Source organism: Macrotis lagotis, chromosome 7 (assembly GCF_037893015.1).
Source record: "Macrotis lagotis isolate mMagLag1 chromosome 7, bilby.v1.9.chrom.fasta, whole genome shotgun sequence".
Taxonomy (NCBI): Eukaryota; Metazoa; Chordata; class Mammalia; order Peramelemorphia; family Peramelidae; genus Macrotis; species Macrotis lagotis.
Genome location: NC_133664.1, coordinates 87,292,501 through 87,313,579, shown reverse-complemented (window position 1 = coordinate 87,313,579; position 21,079 = coordinate 87,292,501). Strand labels below are relative to the sequence as shown.

Here is a 21,079-nt window from a genome sequence, read left to right as displayed (position 1 = left end):
ACAAAACATTATATAACAAAAAATATTATATTTGTAATATAAGAAAGTGTGATCAGGAAGAATTATTACTCAAAAATTGATTTCCAAATAAGTAGTGCTTATTTGTGCTCAACTGAGCACAGACTTAACTTCAGACTGTAAGGCACATGCTACCAGGTATAGCCAAAAATGAACTCTCCTGTGGACAAGGTTGTGGGAGAGTGAGAGGGCAGGTAAAGGGAAAGGGAAGCCAACAAGCACTTATGAAATAGCTATTACATGTCGGGCATTTTGCTAAGCATTTAACAAATATCACAACAATCCTATCAGGTAGACTCTATGGTCATCTCCAATTAACAGTTGAGGACACTGAGGAAAACATAGCTTGAATGACTTGCCAGGGAAATAGGGAGGTGACTAAGGTTGGATTTGGACTCAAGCCCTTCTGACTCAGGGTATGAACCTTACCTGTGTGTATATCTAAGGTAGATGAAAAGGAGTAAGTCATAGAATTTAAAAAAAGAACTGGAAAATAAAGGAGACCTCACCATGGGTTGAAGCCCACTAGTACAAAGACAGGAAGGAAAGGAAAGCTATTTGTTGAATACTGAACTCCTCGAAAAAGGATGAGATGGGGGCAGGTATCAAAATCATCACCGTGATGTGAGGCTGGAAGCATCAAAAGAGGTATATTTGTCAAGAGATGGCAGTGACAAGAGAAAAGTAATGCAGAGGAAGAACACAACAACTTGCCATCTAGGGCTGGTTGGTGTAGTGTGAGTACAGGAATAACTAATACTGCAGAGCAGGGTCAGTGAGAAAAAGGTATGGCACTGGCCCTGGGGTCAGGAAGACCCAAGTTCAAATCCTACTTCAGACTTACTTAAAACCCACTTAGCTGTATGACCTTGAGCAAGTCACTTAACCCCATAACCTTGCAAAACAAAAAAAAAACAACAGATTAACATTAGTCAAGGCTATTTACTTAATCAATAAATATCTATAAGGTACTCACAAGCCCAAGATCATACTAGGTATTAGATATCTATAGTGGGAAGAATGCTCAAAATGAAGTCAGGAAGACCTGGGTTCAAACCTTAGTAGTGGCTCTTACTAGGCAGATGATCTCATTCAAATTACTTAACTTTGCTGAATGTCAGCTTCATCACCTGAAAAATGGGGCTATTACTGATTGTATCCATGCAGCCTGATGTTGTAGGGATCCAAATGAAAAAGACTTGGGCTCAGGTCCCACTTAAGACGAATCCTGGCTTTGTGATCCCAAGCAAGTCACTTAACCTCTCAAGGTCCCAGCAATTCTCTAAAATCATAAGGTTTTTTTTTTAGGGTTTTTTTTTGCAAGGCAATGGGGTTAAAGTGACTTGCCCAAGGCCACACAGCTAGGTAATTATCAAGTGTCTGAAGCCGGATTTGAACCCAGGTACTCCTGGCTCCAGGACTTATATAAGCCTGTTGTGATGATGATGATGATGATGATGATGATATATATATAAATATATTATATATAAATACATATGGGGGAAAAGGAAAAATATTCATAATCATGTAATAAAGTATATAATCAAGCTAAATTTTGTGATATAAAACAGCAGTTCCCATCTTTTGAGTAGCACAATTATTCATTGGTAAATCAAAAAGAAGCAAAATAGTTTCTATAGACAATATTCAACTAATAAAGGTTATTATTTTTCAAATGTATATAGAAGCTATAATAATGAATAAAATACAAGTTCACTTAAAAGTATTACTTCTTGTCATTATCTGCTTTCTCAATCTGCATCCATTATTACATAATTACTATCAGGTAGGTTCCACAAAACGTTTTATACTAAACTAGGTCCTCATATTTTAAAAGTTTGGGAACTATGACTGTTAGTGCTTTGGAGTTTCAGAGGAAAAAATGTTATTCCTACAAGTAGTTGTAGTCAGAAAGATACTTCACAAAAGAAATAGACTATCTAACCTCAGCCTTAAATGATACCAACAATTTAGACTTGCAAATAGAAGAATAGTTGAACCCAGACACAGACAGTCACAGAGAGCCCAATACTGACTAAATTGTAGATGTCAGGTTATCTATTGGTACCATAGGGTACAGGAGAAACAAGCAGAGGTTAAACCATCTCGTTTCACAGATGGGTTATAGTTAACAATCTAGTAATGGATTCCAAATATAAATCTGCTTAATATATCAGAACACTTAAGTGTAACAACATATTTAATATGCCATGCTCACACCAGAGTGAAAAATTTAAGTTTCTACTTGCCTGATTTCCTCTTGTACCTTGTGATGATGAAGTATGAAACAATGTAGAGAACAGCAAAAAGAAGAAAACATATCTGAAAAAAAAAGTTTAACAGATCATTAGTCTAGTAAAAACTTTTCTAAAATAATTCATACAATAAGTTGTTTTAAAACAACTTCAAATGATTAAAAGTAAGTAGAAGATAAGGTAAATTCTTGAAACTCATTTTTTTTCAAATGAAGCAAGTTTTGTGATAAAAATTAAAAGCAAAGTGGGGAATTGTTTGAACAAGGGAATGCAATATCATTAAAATAATAACTATTAAGAATTGAAAAATACATGAAAAATTTACAAATGGATAAAAAGCTGAAATAGAATACACATAACAACAATATGTAAATAATATAATGTAAATAATGTAAATAAGAACATGGAATTTACAACAACAATAATGTAAATAAGAACACAGAAAAGAAGTTAAACTTAATGATCATTAATGATCAATATCCCAGAGAACATTTTTGTAGATAAGGGGAGACTAGAAGCACAGAATTTTGCATACACTATCAAACCTGTTATCTATTAATTTTATTTTTCTTTATTAAAAGGATATCTGGGAACGGCTAGGTGGAGCAGTGGATAAAGCATCTGCCCTGGAGCCAGGAATACCTGGGTTCAAATCCGGTCTCAGACACTTGATAATTACCTAGCTGTGTGGCCTTGGGCAAGCCACTTAACCCCTTTTGCCTTGCAAAAACAAAACAAAACAAAAAAAACCTTAAAAAAAAAGTATATCTGGGGCAGCTAGGTGGCGCAGTAGATAAAGTACCAGCCCTGGAGTCAGGAGTACCTGGGTTCAAATCCGTCTCAGACACTTGATAATTACCTAGATGTGTGGCCTTGGGCAAGCCACTTAACCCCGTTTGCCTTGCAAAAAAAAAAAAAAAAAAGGATATCTGGAGATGATTGTGATTTTAAAACTAAAGGTATCTCAAAAATTTATTTTTCAAAAAAAAAAAAAACCCTTATTTTTCTATTTATATAATGTTGATGTGAGCTATTGCTATCCTGGTTTCATTCATATGACATTTTGCTGTTCTTTAAAATTTCTAATTAAAATTCCAAAAAAATAATACTAAGAACCCACATTTCTATAGTCCTTTTCTAACTTGCATGGAAATTAGGTAGGTATTGAATTGTTTTTCTACATTAAACTATTTATGTCAAAGTTTAGTAACTTACCCAGAGTCTTGCAAATTAATAATGCTAGGCCAGAATTAAAATCCAGATTTTCTGTAGCTTATCTCCCATTTAGTCTGTATAAATCTTGTTGGTCCATAGTTGTTTTCATGTTGTCTAATCTATTTGACTCTAAATTCTGGAGCAGAGACTGTCTTTCGCTTTTCTTCTCTAGGGCCTGACATATAACAGAGGCTTAATAAATGTTTCTTGACTGACTTTTCACATATGAGGCTTTTTTCCACTATTCTATGCTTCCCACCTGTTTGTACTTGTTCAAATTGTCAAATTAATGATACTCAAGATAAAACTTCATATCCCTCAACAGATACTTATTATTATATAATTTCATCAGTCTCCACTGAATTATTATTGGTAAGATAATGAAGTTAGGAATAAAGTTTTCTAGGGACTGCCTTCTTTGGGAAATAGACATGATTTAGAGAAATCAGCAAAATCAGCAACCTAGGAAAGGTGGTTTGACTCCCAACTGCTTTGTGAGAGTTTACATAGAACAGTTGCCAACCCCATTTTTCCACATACACTTCCTCTCCTAAAAGAGTGTCCTTTTGGATAAAGTCACATATCAAAGTAAATTTTGTAGCAATAAAGTATGCTAGCTAATCTGATTGCCATTAGTCTCAGAGAGTGAACTTCTGAGCTGCTGGTTCATATAACAAAAATACAACTTGAGCTTATTCTTGATAAGACTAATTTAATGTATCTGAGCACCACATAACACCTAAAATTTGCATATTTACAAGCATTTTAGTCTTTTGAGCATAATGTTTTAAACATGACATCAGATACCATGACAAGCACATGAATTGTATTGGGGGGGGGGGGGCTATGCTAAATCACCAGCCTCACTTTCTCCTCCATAGTCATTTGGGTCCAGTGGCCAAATATGAATCAGGATGACTGGAGATGGCCCTAGATGTGAGGCAATCAGGGTTAAGTGACTTGCTCAAGATCACGTAGGTAGTAAATATCTGAGACTGGATTAGAACTCTGGTCCTCATAACTCCAAGGCCAGTACTCAATCTACCCATCAATGGGCATAATAATTCTGAAATCACTTAACAGGAATGACAACAGTTCTCCCCAATGATGCACGCGCCTCTCTCTCTCTCTCTCTCAAAATCTTTAAATCTCTTAAAATCAAAAAGCATAAACTACTAAACTCATTCACAACTACATAATGTTAAATAGCAGTTTCTACTATAAGTCTAAACAAGATGACAGATATCTTATCCACCAAGGTCCCAGATTACTATTTAATAATCACTCTCATTATTCATCTTCATCCTAGAAATAGGTATCTTATATGCTATTAAAGGTTGTCAATGCTATTGGCAAAGATAATAAAACAAGGGAATAGCTGAAGTTACCATAGAAATGTGTGGGATAAAAATCCACTTAAAAAAATATAGAGACTTAGGCGCAGCTAGGTGGCACAGTGAATAGAGCACCGGCCTTGGAGTCAGAAGTACCTGGGTTCAAATCTGACCTCAGACACTTAAGAATTACCTAGCCGTGTGGCCTTTGGCAAGCCACTTAACCCCATTGCCTTGAAAAATCTAAAAAAAAAAAAATAGAGACTCCTCTGAGCAAAAAAAAAAAAAAAAAAAAAGTTTATTTTGGCTTGTCTCACAAAGGTAGTGAAGATCAGGGAGCTGCCCCAAATCGACAGTCAAGCAAGATTATATGGCCTAACGTGATCCCCTCCTCCTCCCTATCTCCCTCTCTCTCTAAACTCATTGGTTAGTCTTCAGAGTTATATTCTACTTGTGAAAATCTACCCCAGCAACAAAGAAAAGAATGAAAAGTTTTCATAAAACATTACCTCACCATCCAGATGGTGAGAATAACCTTCAGGATTATAACTATCTTATTGAAGTAATGTAACTTGTCTTGAAACGCAAAGTCTAAAAGCAGTCTACTTATCAAACAAGAGGAGTCTTATGAGCTTTGTCGGAATGCAAGGTTTTTTTCATGGGAACAGTCTTCTGTTCTCCCAGTTAAGATAGTCTTATCATCAAATAGGTGACTAACCAAAAATATAAGGTCTCTTTGGAAACAGTCCACAGAATCAGGAGGGTGCCTGGCTTGGAATGCAAGGTCTCTCTCCCTCTTTCTTCTAAGACTAGTATAAGAGTAATAGCTTGTCATTATTTTAATAATTTTTAACCCTGAGAGGACTTCACTAGGAATTAACTCTTAAGAGGGAATATTCCACTCAGAAAGATGATCATACAAGGTTGAATTGTGAATTGGTCCAATAATTCCAAAAAGTAATACGGAATTAAAATGTCTAAAATGGCCATGCCCTTTGATCCAAAGATCACCAGAAAGATGAAACAAAAAGCTTTCATATACATCAAAAGAATCACAGTCACACTTTTGGAAGTAATAGAGCATTAAAAACAAGAAGATACCCATTGGAAATGTTGCACATTTTTAATCTATATCAAATGGTTTGCCTTCTCAAAGAGGGGGAAAGAAAAGTCAGGATAAAGAAAATTTGGAATTCAACCTTTAAAAAACAAAAAAGAATATTAAAATATGTTTAAATGTAATTCAGAAGAGTCAGATGGGTGGTGCTGTGGATAAGGAACCAGTCCTGAAGTCAGGAGAACTTGAGTTCAAATATGAATTCACACATTTGACACTTACTAGTTATGTCTTGGCTATGTCACTTTACCCATTTGATCCTAACCAAAAAAAAAAAAGTTGTGTTAAATACAATCAAGAAAATAATATATAGAGAGGGCGGCTAGGTGGCGTAGTGGATAAAGCACTGAACCCTGGAGTCAGGAGTACCTGGGTTCAAGTCCGGTCTCAGACACTTAATAATTACCTAGCTGTGTGGCCTTGGGCAAGCCACTTTTAATCCCCATTTGCCTTGCAAAAACCTAAAAAGAAAAACAAAAAAACAAAGAAATAATATATATAAAAAAGAATTTTTAAAAAAGATATCCATTAAACAGGGAATAAGTGAACAAATTCTGGGATAGGAAATGATGGCCATAAAAAAGTAAAGAAAAGCTTAAGATGACATACATGAATAGTTACAAAAATAAGCAGGAAAACAATGTATACAATGGCAACAATGTAAATGGGAAAAATGATAAAACTCTAAATGTCATTTAACTCTAATAAACATGTTTAGTCCTAAAAAAGAGGAAAATATATGCTTCTCTCCCATATTCGTAGAGGTTAGGAATTATGAGTGCAGAACACTCTATATACCCTCAAACTTGCTTGATGTATTGAATAGTTTTGATAAATTACCTTTCCCCCCCAACTTTTAAATTTTTTTTGAAAAAATGGCTCTTTTACATCATGGGATATACTTGGAAATGAAGGTAATATGAAAAAACAAAAAAATCAATATTTTTTAAGTTTTAAAGTGATTATTTTCCTCTTCAAATTTATTTGATTATCATTATTACTAACTTTCAATCTGAACATATAATTAGACAAATAAGTCAGAATGAGAACCAAATCCCTTTTTAATTTTTGATGTATAAGAATATGATAACTGCTCATGTTATCTTCTGCAAGATGCTTTTCATTTAGCTATGTACCATCAGATTTTGTAGATAGGCTTTAAAGTAGCTGTAGGAAAGTAAAACAGAGTGAAAGTATTCCTCCAAATAGATAGATACTCATTTTTTTCAGATGACTTTGTATTGATTGCACCAATCATTCAACAAGTTTTAATATGTATATATTTAACTTTTGTCTCATGACAAATGTCTGTCTAGAATCTAGAATATCTGATTATTTAATCCTAACTTAAGAAGGTACAAAGAATTCCTATTACTTAACTTAAAAAATCACCCTCCACCCAAAACCTTAAGACTAAAATTCAGTCATCAAGACTTGGAGATAGAAACTAAAGGATCTGAGAAAAATCAGTACTGCATTCAATGCCTAGAAAAGGGGAGTGGGCCACCAAACTGATTCAACAAATTATTCCTTCATTAACTTCTTTGGCATATGACAGCATGAGCCATATGCACATTTTCTAAAATGATAATAAGTAATGTACTGTTTATAAATGGTAATCGCTTAATAAAGATATAAGCAAAATTTTCTTTTCTAAAAAAGAGCTAGGCAATGTATTTGGTAATGCTAAGTGGAACTGTTGACCAATTGAACACTATTTTAAATTACTGATTATGCTTAGAGAAAGCACATTGTATTTGTAATGTCTTCATTATCAAAAGTATTACAATATATACATTCTATGAGTTACTAACTTGTATTAGTTTTTTGACAAGATTTCTGTATTTCTAATCACTAACCTCAATAAGAGTCAATCAAATTCTCAGATCAAAAGAGCTGTATTAACAAACCAACAATCCAAAAAGAAATACTAAGTTCCATATCTCAGCAACAAAATAAATTCAATTTTTCAAAAATTTGCAGTAAAGAAAATTTTGATATACAGAAAATCCCTAGTCTGGAGTTTCTATATGTGACACAACATAACCTGGACAGTTTGGGGTTTTGTTTTAGTTTTTTAAAGAACCTTTTTCTCATTGGTCTTTATAGTCAGAAAGACTTACTCTAAGTGAGAAGCTAGCAGTTAACTTATTTGCCACAAGGTGGCAATTTTGAGTTGGCATCTAGGTGAAGTCAGTTCAATTTTCTCAGACCTACCCAAATTTTAAGCATAAAGGCAATTATTGCCCATAAAAAGCAAAATATGGGCCTTTGTGAGGTCCAACTGTTGAGTGGATCAAACAAAAATCCAGTGAAAAGAGGGATCTACCAAAATAAAACCCTATTTTCTCTTCAATTTACACTTTAAAATACTTTAGAAGATAAATTTCTCAGAAGGATTTAGAATTAGAAAGGATCTTAGAGATAACTTGACTTAAACACCTCATTTTGCAAATGAACATGAGGCCAAGAAAAGGAAGATGGCTTACCAGCACTTTGCTAGTAAATGGGAGAACCAAGATTCAAATTCAGTTCCTGACTCCAAGTTCAGCATTCTTTCCTCTGCCTAGGGAACCAAGTCTCACATATATGCCACTTTAATCTATGATTAAATTTAAAAGATTCCTCCAAGTTTATGGAAATATAAATCAAAGAAAGATCACCAGTAACAGTTCATGTTTCTATAACACTTTATTTATGAAGCCCAGTCCTCACAACTCAGGGAAATAGAGCTTCAAAGTTTTTAAAAACTTCCTTTTAGAGATGAGAAGACTGAAGTTCAGAGCTATTAAAAGAATTTGTCCAGGATCATACAGAAAATTAAATGCATGTCAGATAAACTTCAATGGCAGCACTGATATTTCATAGACTCTACATAGCTACAAAGACTATACGAAAGAAAAAGAAATTCCAAACCTAAAATGGAACTTCCAAATATATTAACAAAACATTTAAAACAATCTGGTAGAAAGCGTAATGAAAAATGCCCATATGCATGTCCCCATAAGCAGTTATATTTTGTAATTTATTACTTGAGTCAGAAAATATCAACAAATATTCTATAACCACTAGGACCAACCTATACTAATAAAAACAGAAATGAGTCATTGTTCCAGTACAAATAGAGCTGTCAAGAGTCAAGTTCAAAGATTCTGTTTCATCTCAAAAAATTGCTAGGAAAAATCTTTATGAAAGGAACTTCATTTTATTTTTAAAATTACCTTTAGCCTCAATCACGGAAACAATAAAACAGGGTTTTATTTCTGTCGAAAGTAATTCTTTAGAAATTTATTAAACCAATTACTGTAAGCTGAAGAACTCAAAGTAGTCCTAAATTCTTTAACTTTTAAAATATTTATGTATCAGATAATAAAAGAAAATTCTTCCACACAAGAAGAATTTGAAAGACAATAAAACATATTTCTTGGTAATTACCAAGAAAGCAAGAAATATATATATATATATATATATATATATATATATATATATATAATGAGTTGCCTCTAATCCTTTAAAAACCTGGTATAGATTCAGATTTTCAGTTAAATATGAAATATAAGAGAAATATGTTAATACTAATTTAACTGGTATTTCACAGTAAAAAAAACTGCTTTCCCCCCTTAAAAATCAGTCTAAGAATTAATAATTTGGTCTCAGCAATAGAAACTCATCATCTTTAGGATCACATTGTGTCAAAGTACTCAATGTCTTATACCTCAAGGCATCCAAGATAATATAAGTCAGATAACCAAATTATATTATGCAATAATCATCAAACAGTTTGGTATCGATTAAAATAAGTCTGTCAGTGGAACAGATTACATACTCAACATACAGAAGTAATATGATAACCTAGTATTTGATAAACCCAAAGATCCTAGCTACTGGTATAAAGACTCATTTAACAAAAAACTGCTGGAGGGGAAATGGAAAACAGTCTGGAAGAAATTAAGTACAGATATATCTCAGATCTTATATGAGGATAAATTAATGCATACCTGAATTTGATATAAAGGGTGACATAAACAAATTAGAAAACTTTGCTTTTAATGAAGTGAGGGAGAGGAAGAAATATTATTAATTGAAGAAAAATAAAATTTCATTTAAAAATCATAAATTTCAGCAGACTAGAATGATCACATATGGCTTCATGAAGATGAAATTCAAACTGAGTCTAAAAGGATGGATATGTTTGATTAAAAAGGAGATTAGAAAAGTTTGGTACAGGATCATAGTAGAGAAGAAGGATCTTTGATAAAGAAAAAAGATCAATATAATAAATCAATGAGATATATCTACAACAAGCAAAAAACTTTCAGTTACATATAACTCCATAGGAACATATATTTCTTTAGGAGGGGTACCTTAAATGCCATTAGATTTTACAGATGAGGAAAGTGAGGTAAGAGATATTAAAGGATTTGTCCAGGGTCACATAGCTAATAAGTATCTGAACCTGGATTCAAACGTAGGTTTTCCTGACTCTAGGTCAGGATCTATGTAATATGGTTTTTGCCTTTCTTTGTATCCCAAGAACTTGCCATGGTGTCTGACATACAGTAGGCATTTAATAAAAGCTAGTAGGCTGACAATATGCCACTATAGTTAAAGTTAAGGGGGGAAAGAGAATATGAAAGAAACAGGCATACAGTGTTGAAAGAGATAGGGCACTAAAAATAGACAGTTCCAAAGACTGTGACACCTTTGGCAGAAAGCAAACTGTACTTCCTATTTCCTTTCATCTTTTCAACTAGATTGGTCACCAGATTAAGCTATCACTTCTTTTCACTGGGCTTTCAATGTTTTTTTTTTTAAATTCTGTTGAGCTTTCTAGGAAATTGGTATAATCTTCTAAGAAAATAGATGATCTGTTCTTATTTTCAATTTTTTAAAAAGGTAAAGTTGAAGAACTGATTTTATAATTAAAATAATTTATTAAATAGGACTTAAAGGGTTACAAAACATTTCTTCCATATCCTGGAGGAAGTCCTATCCATTCTAATGTGTTCAAGAGGAAACTAAGGCTGAGAGATTATCTTGCACCTGAGCAGAAGTCACTTCACATTCTGTCCCCTGTACCCCATGGTATGGCCCCTGGAGTCACAGCTGGGTTCAAATCCTGCCTCAGCCAGTTACTGGACACATGAACCTGGACAAGTCACTTAAATTCAGGGTTTCCATTTTCTCACTTGTAAAATGACCTGAGAGTCTTTCACACTCCAGTAACACTATGACTTCCAAGAAAGAAGCACTGAGAAACCCCTAAGAATCACAGGCTCAAGAGATCATCAACGTAGACCTGGAGAAAAGCCATGGAGTCCAAGACTTCACTTCCTCAGAGTCACATAGGCAGAATTTGAACTCAAGTCCTCCAACTCCAGAGTTATCTCTGTTCTCAGGCCCATGCAGAGATGGTCACTCAGAGCTTCATATTCATTACACCACAGGCTTAGAGGAAATAGAGAACTCACCTTCATTTTTTTTTTTAATTTTGGATATTCTGATTCTGAGAAATTAAAACCAACTACAAAGCAGCCCTCCCCTAAATGGAAAGCCCCAAAGTTCCCTGCTTCCTGCTGACTATCATTGTGCCATCCTTTCTTCATTCCTAATCAATTCCCAATCCCATTCAATACAGCAGCTATTCCAAACCTGCTCTCCTCCTCTCCTCCTCTGCCACTCTCCTCTCCCCTACACTCTGAACTAGGGTCTTCATCTATTATCTCTCAATTAAAATAGACAGACCCAAGGTCCTCACTTTTTCCCTTCTCACACTTTACTCTGACATCAAAAATCTCCTCCACTCCAGTCTCATTAAGAGATGGTCCTTCTGCTTGCCAAAGCCAAGCCCTCTACATGCACCCTTGATTCCATCCTGGCCCATGCCCTCCCATCTCCTCCAAAAGATTGCCTCCCACCTTCTTCTTTCAAATCTCACTCTCTTCTTATCTACTGATTCCTTCACTACTACCTACAAAAAAACCACCCAAGTCTCCTCAATCTTTAAAAAAAAAACATCATTGGATGCAACATCGGACATGGTTAATCACTACTCTCCTAGGTGCCTTCCTCTCTAAGGATTTTAATAACTCTACTATCTTTAATAACTACTACTATAACTCTCCAACCTCTCTGAATGTTCTCTCTTTTTCTATACCATCATTCATGTCTTCACTATGTTTGGATATCCCCTAAGATGTGTAGGACCATTTTCTCCTTTTGATCTAAATCTCCCACTTGATCATCTCTTCAGCTTATACAAGTTCAATTATCATCTTTATGCAAATAATCTTCAGATTACTTATTATTATTATTATTATTATCACCTAGCTTTAGTCTCTCGGTTGAGTTACTGTCACCAACTGCCTGTGGACATTTCAAACTGAATATCTCATAGGCATCTCAAGTTCAACATGACCAAAATAGAATTTGTTCTTTCCCATAAAACCTTCTCCCTCTCCTGGAGGGTACTACCATCCCTCCAGTCATACAAGTTTCTAACCTCAATGTCATCCACAACTACTCTCTTGCACTCAGCATATATATCCAATATTTGCCAAATGTTCTCACCTAAATCCTCTTGTCTTATCATCACCTGCTTGGACTACTACAACAGACTTCTCACTGGATCTCCTGACTCAAGTCCAGCACCTAGCATAGTGGCTGACACATAGTAGGCATTTAAGAAATGCTCGTTGACTTGACCAAAGTCTCTCCCCCACAGTTACCAAAATGATCTTCCTAAACGTGTCAATCAAATCATATCAATCCTATCCCCAATTCAAAGACCTCCAAATAGTTTAAAAGATCATAAAATTGTTGAGCCCTGGAAGAAACCTCAGAGGCAATCTTTTGTTTGGGATTCAAAGCTCTTCATAATCTGGTCCCTTCCTACTTTTCCAATCTCTCATATTCTATTCCTCTTCCCTATCAAATTTGGCTACAATTACTAAAAGGTAAACAAGTAAATTTTATATTTCCGTTTGAGGCAACTAAAATTGACTATTGTCTTAGAGGCTCTTCTCCAGGAGAGCATCTTATACTCAATTGGATATGTAATTTCATCCACACAAATGTTCCCTCCAATGACAGTATATATGAGTTGAAGATTAAAAGCCAAGATTTCAGGTAGACTGATTTTCATCATATCTTGAGGTATATAAATTTCCCTTCCTTCAAGTTGGTTTATTTGCATAGTTATTTGCTTCTTACCAATTTCAGAGAGTTTTGCTTTAGTAAAAATTAACAAGACAATACTCTAAGCTATGTAGAATAACAGTTATCACATAAGTACAGAAAATTTTTAATAGTACATGAAAAGTGAACTCGAAGTAATTAATCTACATAAATTTTAAAAGTTTCAAAAACTTTTTTCTATGCCATAATTATGAAGTCATTGCTCACCCACCAGGTCAAAGTAAGTTAGAATATTTTACATTGGTTCCATTTTATTTGCTAACACAAACTAAAAGCTATACTGGATAGGATACTTGGAGAGGATAAAGTGGTTTCACAAAAAACTCAAGCAGCAACACACATTATGCCTACAAAACTTAGAGACAAAAGATTGATAAAAGTGCACATTCTTTATTCACCAACCATAATCACATAGAATAGGAGCCAGAAGATTACAAACTTACCTAGAAATTGATGGACAGTAAAGTCCAGGGCAGGAATATCCAGCTGTTGCCTACATGAATCTAAGAGCTGAAATGTGGCCGATACTGAAAACCAGGGCATAACAACAAATGGTTTTTTCCTACCTGCATTATCAAATGACATATGAAGAGTTCCACTAAAACAAAAGAAAAGTAAAAAAAGTAAAAGCAGTTTATCCACAAAGAAATCACGAACAATAGAATCTTTAACTAATTTAAAGACTAGAACCCAACCTAGAGGCCTCAAACTTGACAGGGAATTGATCTCATGTTCCTTTAATAAGAAATTTAACTACCTACCAAGCTCAAGATAGTTAGTTCTGACATTAAGTGGATGTTTCTGCTCATTCCATTGAGTAAAAATGTAGTTGTCTACATTTAAACTATTTTCTAAATTATTCCACTCTTTGGATAACATGCTTCTACTGCATGGGCCATAGAAGTTCTCACAAGGTTGTTAGAGGTTAACTACAATATTATATAAAAATATAATTTACCATATGTATATGTTATTGGTTTTTCATGAAAACTGTTGGCATCCTAATGGAATAAAACAAATTCTGCTTAGGTACCTTTGGTAAAGAACATCTTTAGGCAAGATAAAAGTTTCTCTTAGCCAGTTAAAATAAATATAAATATTAATAATATATATGTAAAATAAATATAAATGAAATATTCCCCAAAATAATTTTAAATTAAAATTACACATTATCCTAAAGTTATACTATTTAATGGTCAAAACTGTAGAATATTTCACTTCAAAACTGAGTTAAAAATAACATATCTAACCAAGTACAATTTTTTATGTGCCTTTACACATTTGATCAAACCATATACTATGGAAAAAGTATTTGTTGAAAGGCTATTTCTAGGGGGCGGCTAGAGTGGATAGAGCACCGGCCCTGGAGTCAGGACTACCTGAGTTCAAATCCGGCCTCAGACAATAATTACCTGGCTGTGTGGCCTTGGGCAAACCACTTAACCCCACTGCCTTGCAAAAACCTTTTAAAAAAAGGCTATTTCTAATCTAATAATTCTTAAAACTCATGTTTTCAATGAAAGACTTCTAAAACTATCAAGAAGGCCAAAATAAGCCCAAACAAAATAGTTTTCAAATTATCTTAGAATTGGGGCAACTAGGTGGTGCAATGGATAGAGCACTAGCCCTGGAGTCAGGAGTACCTGATTTCAAATCCGGTCACAGACACTTACTAATAATTACCTAGCTGTATGGCCTTGGACAAGTCATTTAACCCCATTGCCTTGAAAAAAAATTCTCTTAGAATTAATCAAAAAAGATCAATATGAGGTTATTGCCAGATGTTTTTACTTGTTTTTTTATTTCATTTTAAACACGAACTTGACAAAGATCAAACATTTTCTTATCCAAATTAGAAAAAAAAGAGCTGTGATACAATCTCAACTATATATTTAGACAATGTAAATATATCACCAAATATATTTATTTATAACAGGAAAGCAAAGATTTTGTTTGAAATGGTGGGAAAAGAAAAACACAATTGGTTAGAATTCCTCAGTTTAATCTTCACCCTCCACTTAATCTATATCTACTTCCTCAAAAACTTTCTCCAGAGTAGCCAAGTCAAATTCTCCCAAGCCTCAGATAATTCTCTCTCTTATGTCTTCACTCATATATTAAATATACAAATATGGTATTCATTAGACCAAACTTGTGGCCTAGGAGGATTCAGGTTTCAACAATGGCCACTGTATTAATACTAAGCACACATATTGTTTGCTCATTTTGGGCATTCCAAACTAAGGACCACAATTTGGGAACTGGTAGTTGATGACAACCTGAAGGCAGTGGGACATAAGTCTATAAACTAAATAGCTCACTTGAAGCTGATGATGATGGCAATGGCAACACTGACATCACATCAGCATACTAGGCAGCAGGCCAAGATGTGAGTCAAACCTCCCCACCTGGCTAGATAAGGCATTAGAAATCCCAGTGACCAAGAGCTGTTTGAGGTTGCCATTCTCACCAGAGATAGACAGTAAAGTAAGTAGGTAACCAAAGGTAGTAAATTTGAACATAATGTATCAGATTGGTTTGGAACTCTTAAGAATATAGAGAGATCCATCTAACTTCAGGGAGGCAATGATGGAAGAAACAAACTTTGACCAATAAGCATACAGTTGCTGTAAGTGCATTATTTTCAGGTCCAAGTTCAGAGGGTAGATATAATAAGTGGCCTCATTTTCTACCACAAATGCACAATCCAAGTGTTCCTGTATGATAAGTGGTCAGGATTGAGTTACAGGGTTCTACAACAGTTGTGGATACTTTTGAGACTGGGTAGATGGTAAATTCCAGCTTAGACTTGTGTAATCAACAGAGAACATCAGCAGGAAGGGTGAAGTCTGAGCTTATACTGACTCCAAGGCTATGAAACTATGAACAATTCCTTTTCACTGGTTCAACAATTTTTGGATGTGCTCCAAACAGGAGCAGTATCCCTCTTCCCAACAATATAATGACCCCAAGTATAATTATTGTCAGTATCCTTCTTGCCTAGGAAAAATTAACAAGACAAGCTATGTACAATAAACAGTTGTCACATAAATACATTTTTAATAAAACATGAAAAAGTGAAATTGAAGTAATTCATCTTCATAAATTAAAAAAGGATAGAACAGCTGTTTACAGATGATAGTAGTAACTTCATCTACTAGAAGAGTCTTCAAATCTACAAAGCTTGCTCTGTATATATGCTTCCCAGACACTGTCCCACAAAAGAAGATATTTAAATTGTCATCACCACCCAAGGTCCTGTAACTAATCATGGTACTACGGGGATGGCTAGCATGCTCTAAGCCAGGGCTGTCCAACCTTCCTTTTAAAAATTTTTATTGAAACAACAGACAATATATTTTGATTTGACATTTTAGTGAGAGGGTTGTATAAAATCAGCCTGCAGGTCGTATTTTGGACACCACTGCTCGAAGCAACAGAGGCTCTACTCAGCTTACACTCTGGCCTGGCTAACATGGATACAGATACACTCATACATAGTTGCTCTGACATGTAAAAATATAGGAGGATATTATTTACTGAGGATGTGTTACAAATCTCTGTCAACACTACAAATGCCTATTAAATTTAATATGGCAGCACCAAAAATGCCCTACTTATCTATATCCTATTCTGAACTTCTTTCTATTTTCTTCTATGTATTTTCCCTCTAATATTTTATTTATTTTTCCAACTACAAGCAAAGATAATTTTCAGCAATCATTTTTGGGCAAGATTTGGAATTTCACATTTTTCTCCCTCTCTTTCTTCTCTCCCCACTCCCCCTGACAGAAAGCAATCTAATATGCTTCTATGTCATTTTATTATTTTATTAATGTTCTTCTCTTTTGGTTTTGTGGGGGGGGTTTGTTTCCCTAATATTGCACCTCTATTCTGCTTTTAACTTTTTCCCACACCCCACAAAAGTCCTCCCTTATAACAAAAAAGCATAGTCAAACAAACAAATACACACTGGTCGTATATGAAAATATGTATCTTTTTTTGTACCTCTAGTTCATCACTTCTCCACCAAGAGATAGAAGCATGATTTATCATCAGTCTCCTTGAGTTGTGATTGGTCATTGCACTGATCATATTTCTTAAGATTTTCAGTTGTTTTATAGTGTTGTAATCATAGCATAAACTGTTCACTTGATTTACCCTATAATAGGTTCATATAAGCCCTTCTCGGTTTCCTTTAATTCTCCCCTTTCATCATTTCATAACATCATAATAATACTGTATTATATCAATAAGTCATAATTTGTTCAACCATTCCCCAATTTATGTGTTCAATTAGAAAGAAAATAATTGTTTGTGGTTAGGCAATGCCAGTAATAACAAACAGCAATACTGTCTAAACTAATTTACTTATTCATTTTTATACCATCATAACAGCAAAGAATCACCATGTAGAAGTAAAAAAAATATCTAGAGAAACAAAAATTCAAGAATCTCAAGGAAATGATGAAAATATATATATATATATATTCATATATAATATGAGAAAGAATGGGGTCTAAAATAACCAAATGTCAAACTTTATTACAAAGCAATAGTCACCAAAACTCTCAGATTATCAGTTGAACAGATTAGTGCTGCTATTTAAACACTATGGGTTCTTAAATCTTTCTTACTTTAAAGCACAGTTCTTAATCTATTTTTCCTGTCAGAGATTTCTTTAGTAATCTGAAGTCTATGGAATCCTCAGAAAAAAAAAGTTTTTAAATACACAAAATAAAACACATAGAATTACAAACAAAACCAAGAGTATACCTTTTTCTCATCCCAATTAATGCTGCCCTTGAAATCTATGAACCCCTGGCATGGAACAAATTACAGGAACTGATGTTGAACGAAGGGAGCAGAACCAAGAAAGAACATTGTACACATTAACAAAAACATTATGAATTGATCAACCTTGATGGATGCAGCTGCTTTTAGCAATTCAGAGAACTAGGACAACCCTAAAAGACCTGCTTATGGACAGTGCTATCTACATCCAGAGGAAGAAAAACAAAACAAAACAAAAAAAATCTATAGAATCTGAATAAACAATACATTCAACTTTTTAAAAATTTCTCTTATGTATTTCTTTCCTATCTCATGGTTTCCCCTTAATGTGAAGTCCTCATACCAAAAATGACAAATCTGAAAACATGTCAAACACAAATGTATATGTACAATATTCACCATACAATTCACCACTAAGGGAAGGGGGGTGGGAAGGAAGGATGGAAGGAAATTATGTAGCTTAAAAATATGCAGATGCATGTGGATTAATTTTTTAAAAAGCTTTCATAAACATGTAATTGGAAAAATAAAATATCAATTGAAAAAAAAAAAGAAATCCCCTATGAGGATCTCAGGTTAAGAATATTATAGGGGGCAGCTAGGTGGCGTAGTGGATAAAGCACTGGCCTTGGGAGTCAGGAGTACCTGAGTTCAAATTCGGTCTCAGACACTTAATAATTACCTAGGGGTGTGGCCTTGGGCAAGCCACTTAACCCCATTTGCTTTGCAAAAAAAAAAAAAAAACTAAGAATATTGTAGAGGTATGCCCACCTTCAAACTGAAAATTCTCATGGAAGTTAGTTTGAAGATGGGCTTGCATCTGAAGCACACACAAATGCAAAAAATTGTTATGTAAAAAAGGAAAACAAAGTATGTGATACGATTGTACAAAAGTTTTCATATGTGTGTGAGTACATGTGTACATATATAAATATATATCTTTTACAGAGACTATTTTAATCTCTAGTATATGACAATTAAAGGAAGGAAAACAGTTTGGGAAATACTGTTTTCCTACCAGGTTACTGTAAACTTTGGGGAGAAAAATAATCCCAGAGCCTTGCTGCATGATGAAACCTGAATGAAAACCACAACTGATTTAAAGTATTGATTAGAATATCACTCTCCCTAATTTTGGAATACATATCAGAGGGTCAAATGGAAAGGACAACATTTTAGTAAATGAGCTAGTGCGGGCTGAGCAGTTAGCACCACAAAAGGATGAATTTATTCTGTTCAGAAATGGCATTTTTTTGATAGAAGTTATTTTATATCTGTCTCTAATTCTGGAATCCATCTTAAAATCAACTTTGTACCTGTGAACACTGCATTTTATAAAAAAAAAAAATTGGTCAATAGTTTATGCCTTTTACCTAGTTGTGACTACCAGAGAGCTACCCCTGCCTTTCACTGTAATCAGAAGTGTCCAAATCCATCTTTGACAAGTGGATCCTTGAGTAAGAGGGCTGTTTGGCTGGTCTCCAAGTTCACTCTAAATAAAACAAGTCTAGTGTAATAGATCAGTATCTTATGATTTCAATATGAATTTTTTTAATTATATAAAGGTTGTCTTGGATGGTATTGATACCTGTGGATGATTTTTCAATATTTTTAGTTTTGTTAATATAGGCGACACAGAGGATAGAGGACCAGGTCTGGAGTGAGGAAGACCAGAGTTCAAATCAAGCCTCAGATACTTAGTCACTTAACCTGACTTTCCTCAATTTCTTCATCTGAGAATGAGCAGGAGATGTAAACAGAAGACCACTCCAGTCTATCTGACAAGAAAAACCCAAATAGGGTTGTTAAAGAATTGAATAAAACTGAAACAGTTGAATAACACAAAATTTAAGCTTAATTATTTAAAAATTAGGAAAGACTCAAGGGTGGAAGACAAAATACACCCAGAACTGACTCGGGATACACCCAATATAAAAACAAAAGGCACTAATGAAACTTTTTTTTAGATGATAAAGGGAAGTAACAAATGGATAGGAAATGAAAGAGAGACACCATATTTCTATTGTGAATTAGTCTCCTCAATAGTAATTCTATCACATTTTGGTCCCACAATATAAGGAAATAACAATGGCACTTAAGAAGATCATAAACTCATACGGGCAGAGCTGGAAGGGCCCTCAGAGAACAACTAGTCCAACTGTTTCATTTATACTTCCAAGCTGCTTCCTCTCATACTGCTTGTATTCAAGCATCAGCCTTGAGACCCTGGGTTCAGACTGATCCAAACCTACCCACTCCCTTCTGGGCAACTCTTTGCTGTGCTGCCTGGTCACCTACTTCTATCTCACCAGAACTCAAGCTCCCCAGCCCTAGGATCCAAGCTGTGGTTATGGAGAATCCACCTTCTCTGCCCAGACCCAGAGCCAGTACTCCACTTCCTGCCATTTCCATACCACTTTACCACCTCCCTATCGCTCTCTACCCCCCTTTCCAATTACAGCTCTGAGAACAGTAATCAAATCAGCATTACCATTCTTGATGTCTTTATACCATCAGTAACCATTCCCTTTGACTCCCCTGTCCAAACCTTCCACCCTCAGCACTACTACTCGGGATATGCAGTTAAACTCCTTGAGGACAAGAACTGTCTTGCTGGCATTTGTATCCCTGGCACAAAGGCTCTTCCAAACCTTTCCATCCCTCTTCAAACCTCCCCTTGGATCTCCTCCCTCTACCCATCCTCTCAGTTGAGCATCTGGCCTCATTTTATAGAAAAAAAGATGAGGCCATTTGCTTCAACCTACCTCTTTCTCCCCCTCTTCCTCACCCCTTAACACTCAAGTGCCATCACACATGATGAGGTGAACTTACTCCTTACCAAGACTCTACCCTCTTCTTGCTCCCATTCCATCCTGGGTCCTACAGAGGATCCCCATTCTTTCACTACTTTACAATCTCTGTCTCTCTGTCTCTCTCTGTCTCTCTCTCTCTCTCTCTGCTCTTTTCTTACTGCCTCCAAACATGCCCGTGTCTTCTCTAATGGGGGAAAAAAAAAACCCCTCTCATTTGATCCTTCCACTCTGCTAATTATCATCCTCTCTCTCTCTCTTGGGCCCTGTTAGCCCCTACCTCGGCCCTCTCACTCTCACTGCCTTACCATCTGACTTCTGACCTCTCCAGCGTTAACA

The 21,079-nt window shown here is 34.9% G+C and overlaps 1 protein-coding gene across 1 annotated transcript in view; it reads right to left on the bottom strand.

The window, feature by feature from the left end:
- The window catches only part of LMBR1 (limb development membrane protein 1), a 161,135-nt gene that overhangs the window by 132,833 nt on the left and 7,223 nt on the right, over nt 1–21,079 (bottom strand). Inside the window, exon 2 of the mRNA XM_074193271.1 lies at nt 2,268–2,340. Coding sequence (XP_074049372.1) covers nt 2,268–2,340 — 73 coding nt within the window. The remainder of the gene's footprint in view (nt 1–2,267; nt 2,341–21,079) is intronic.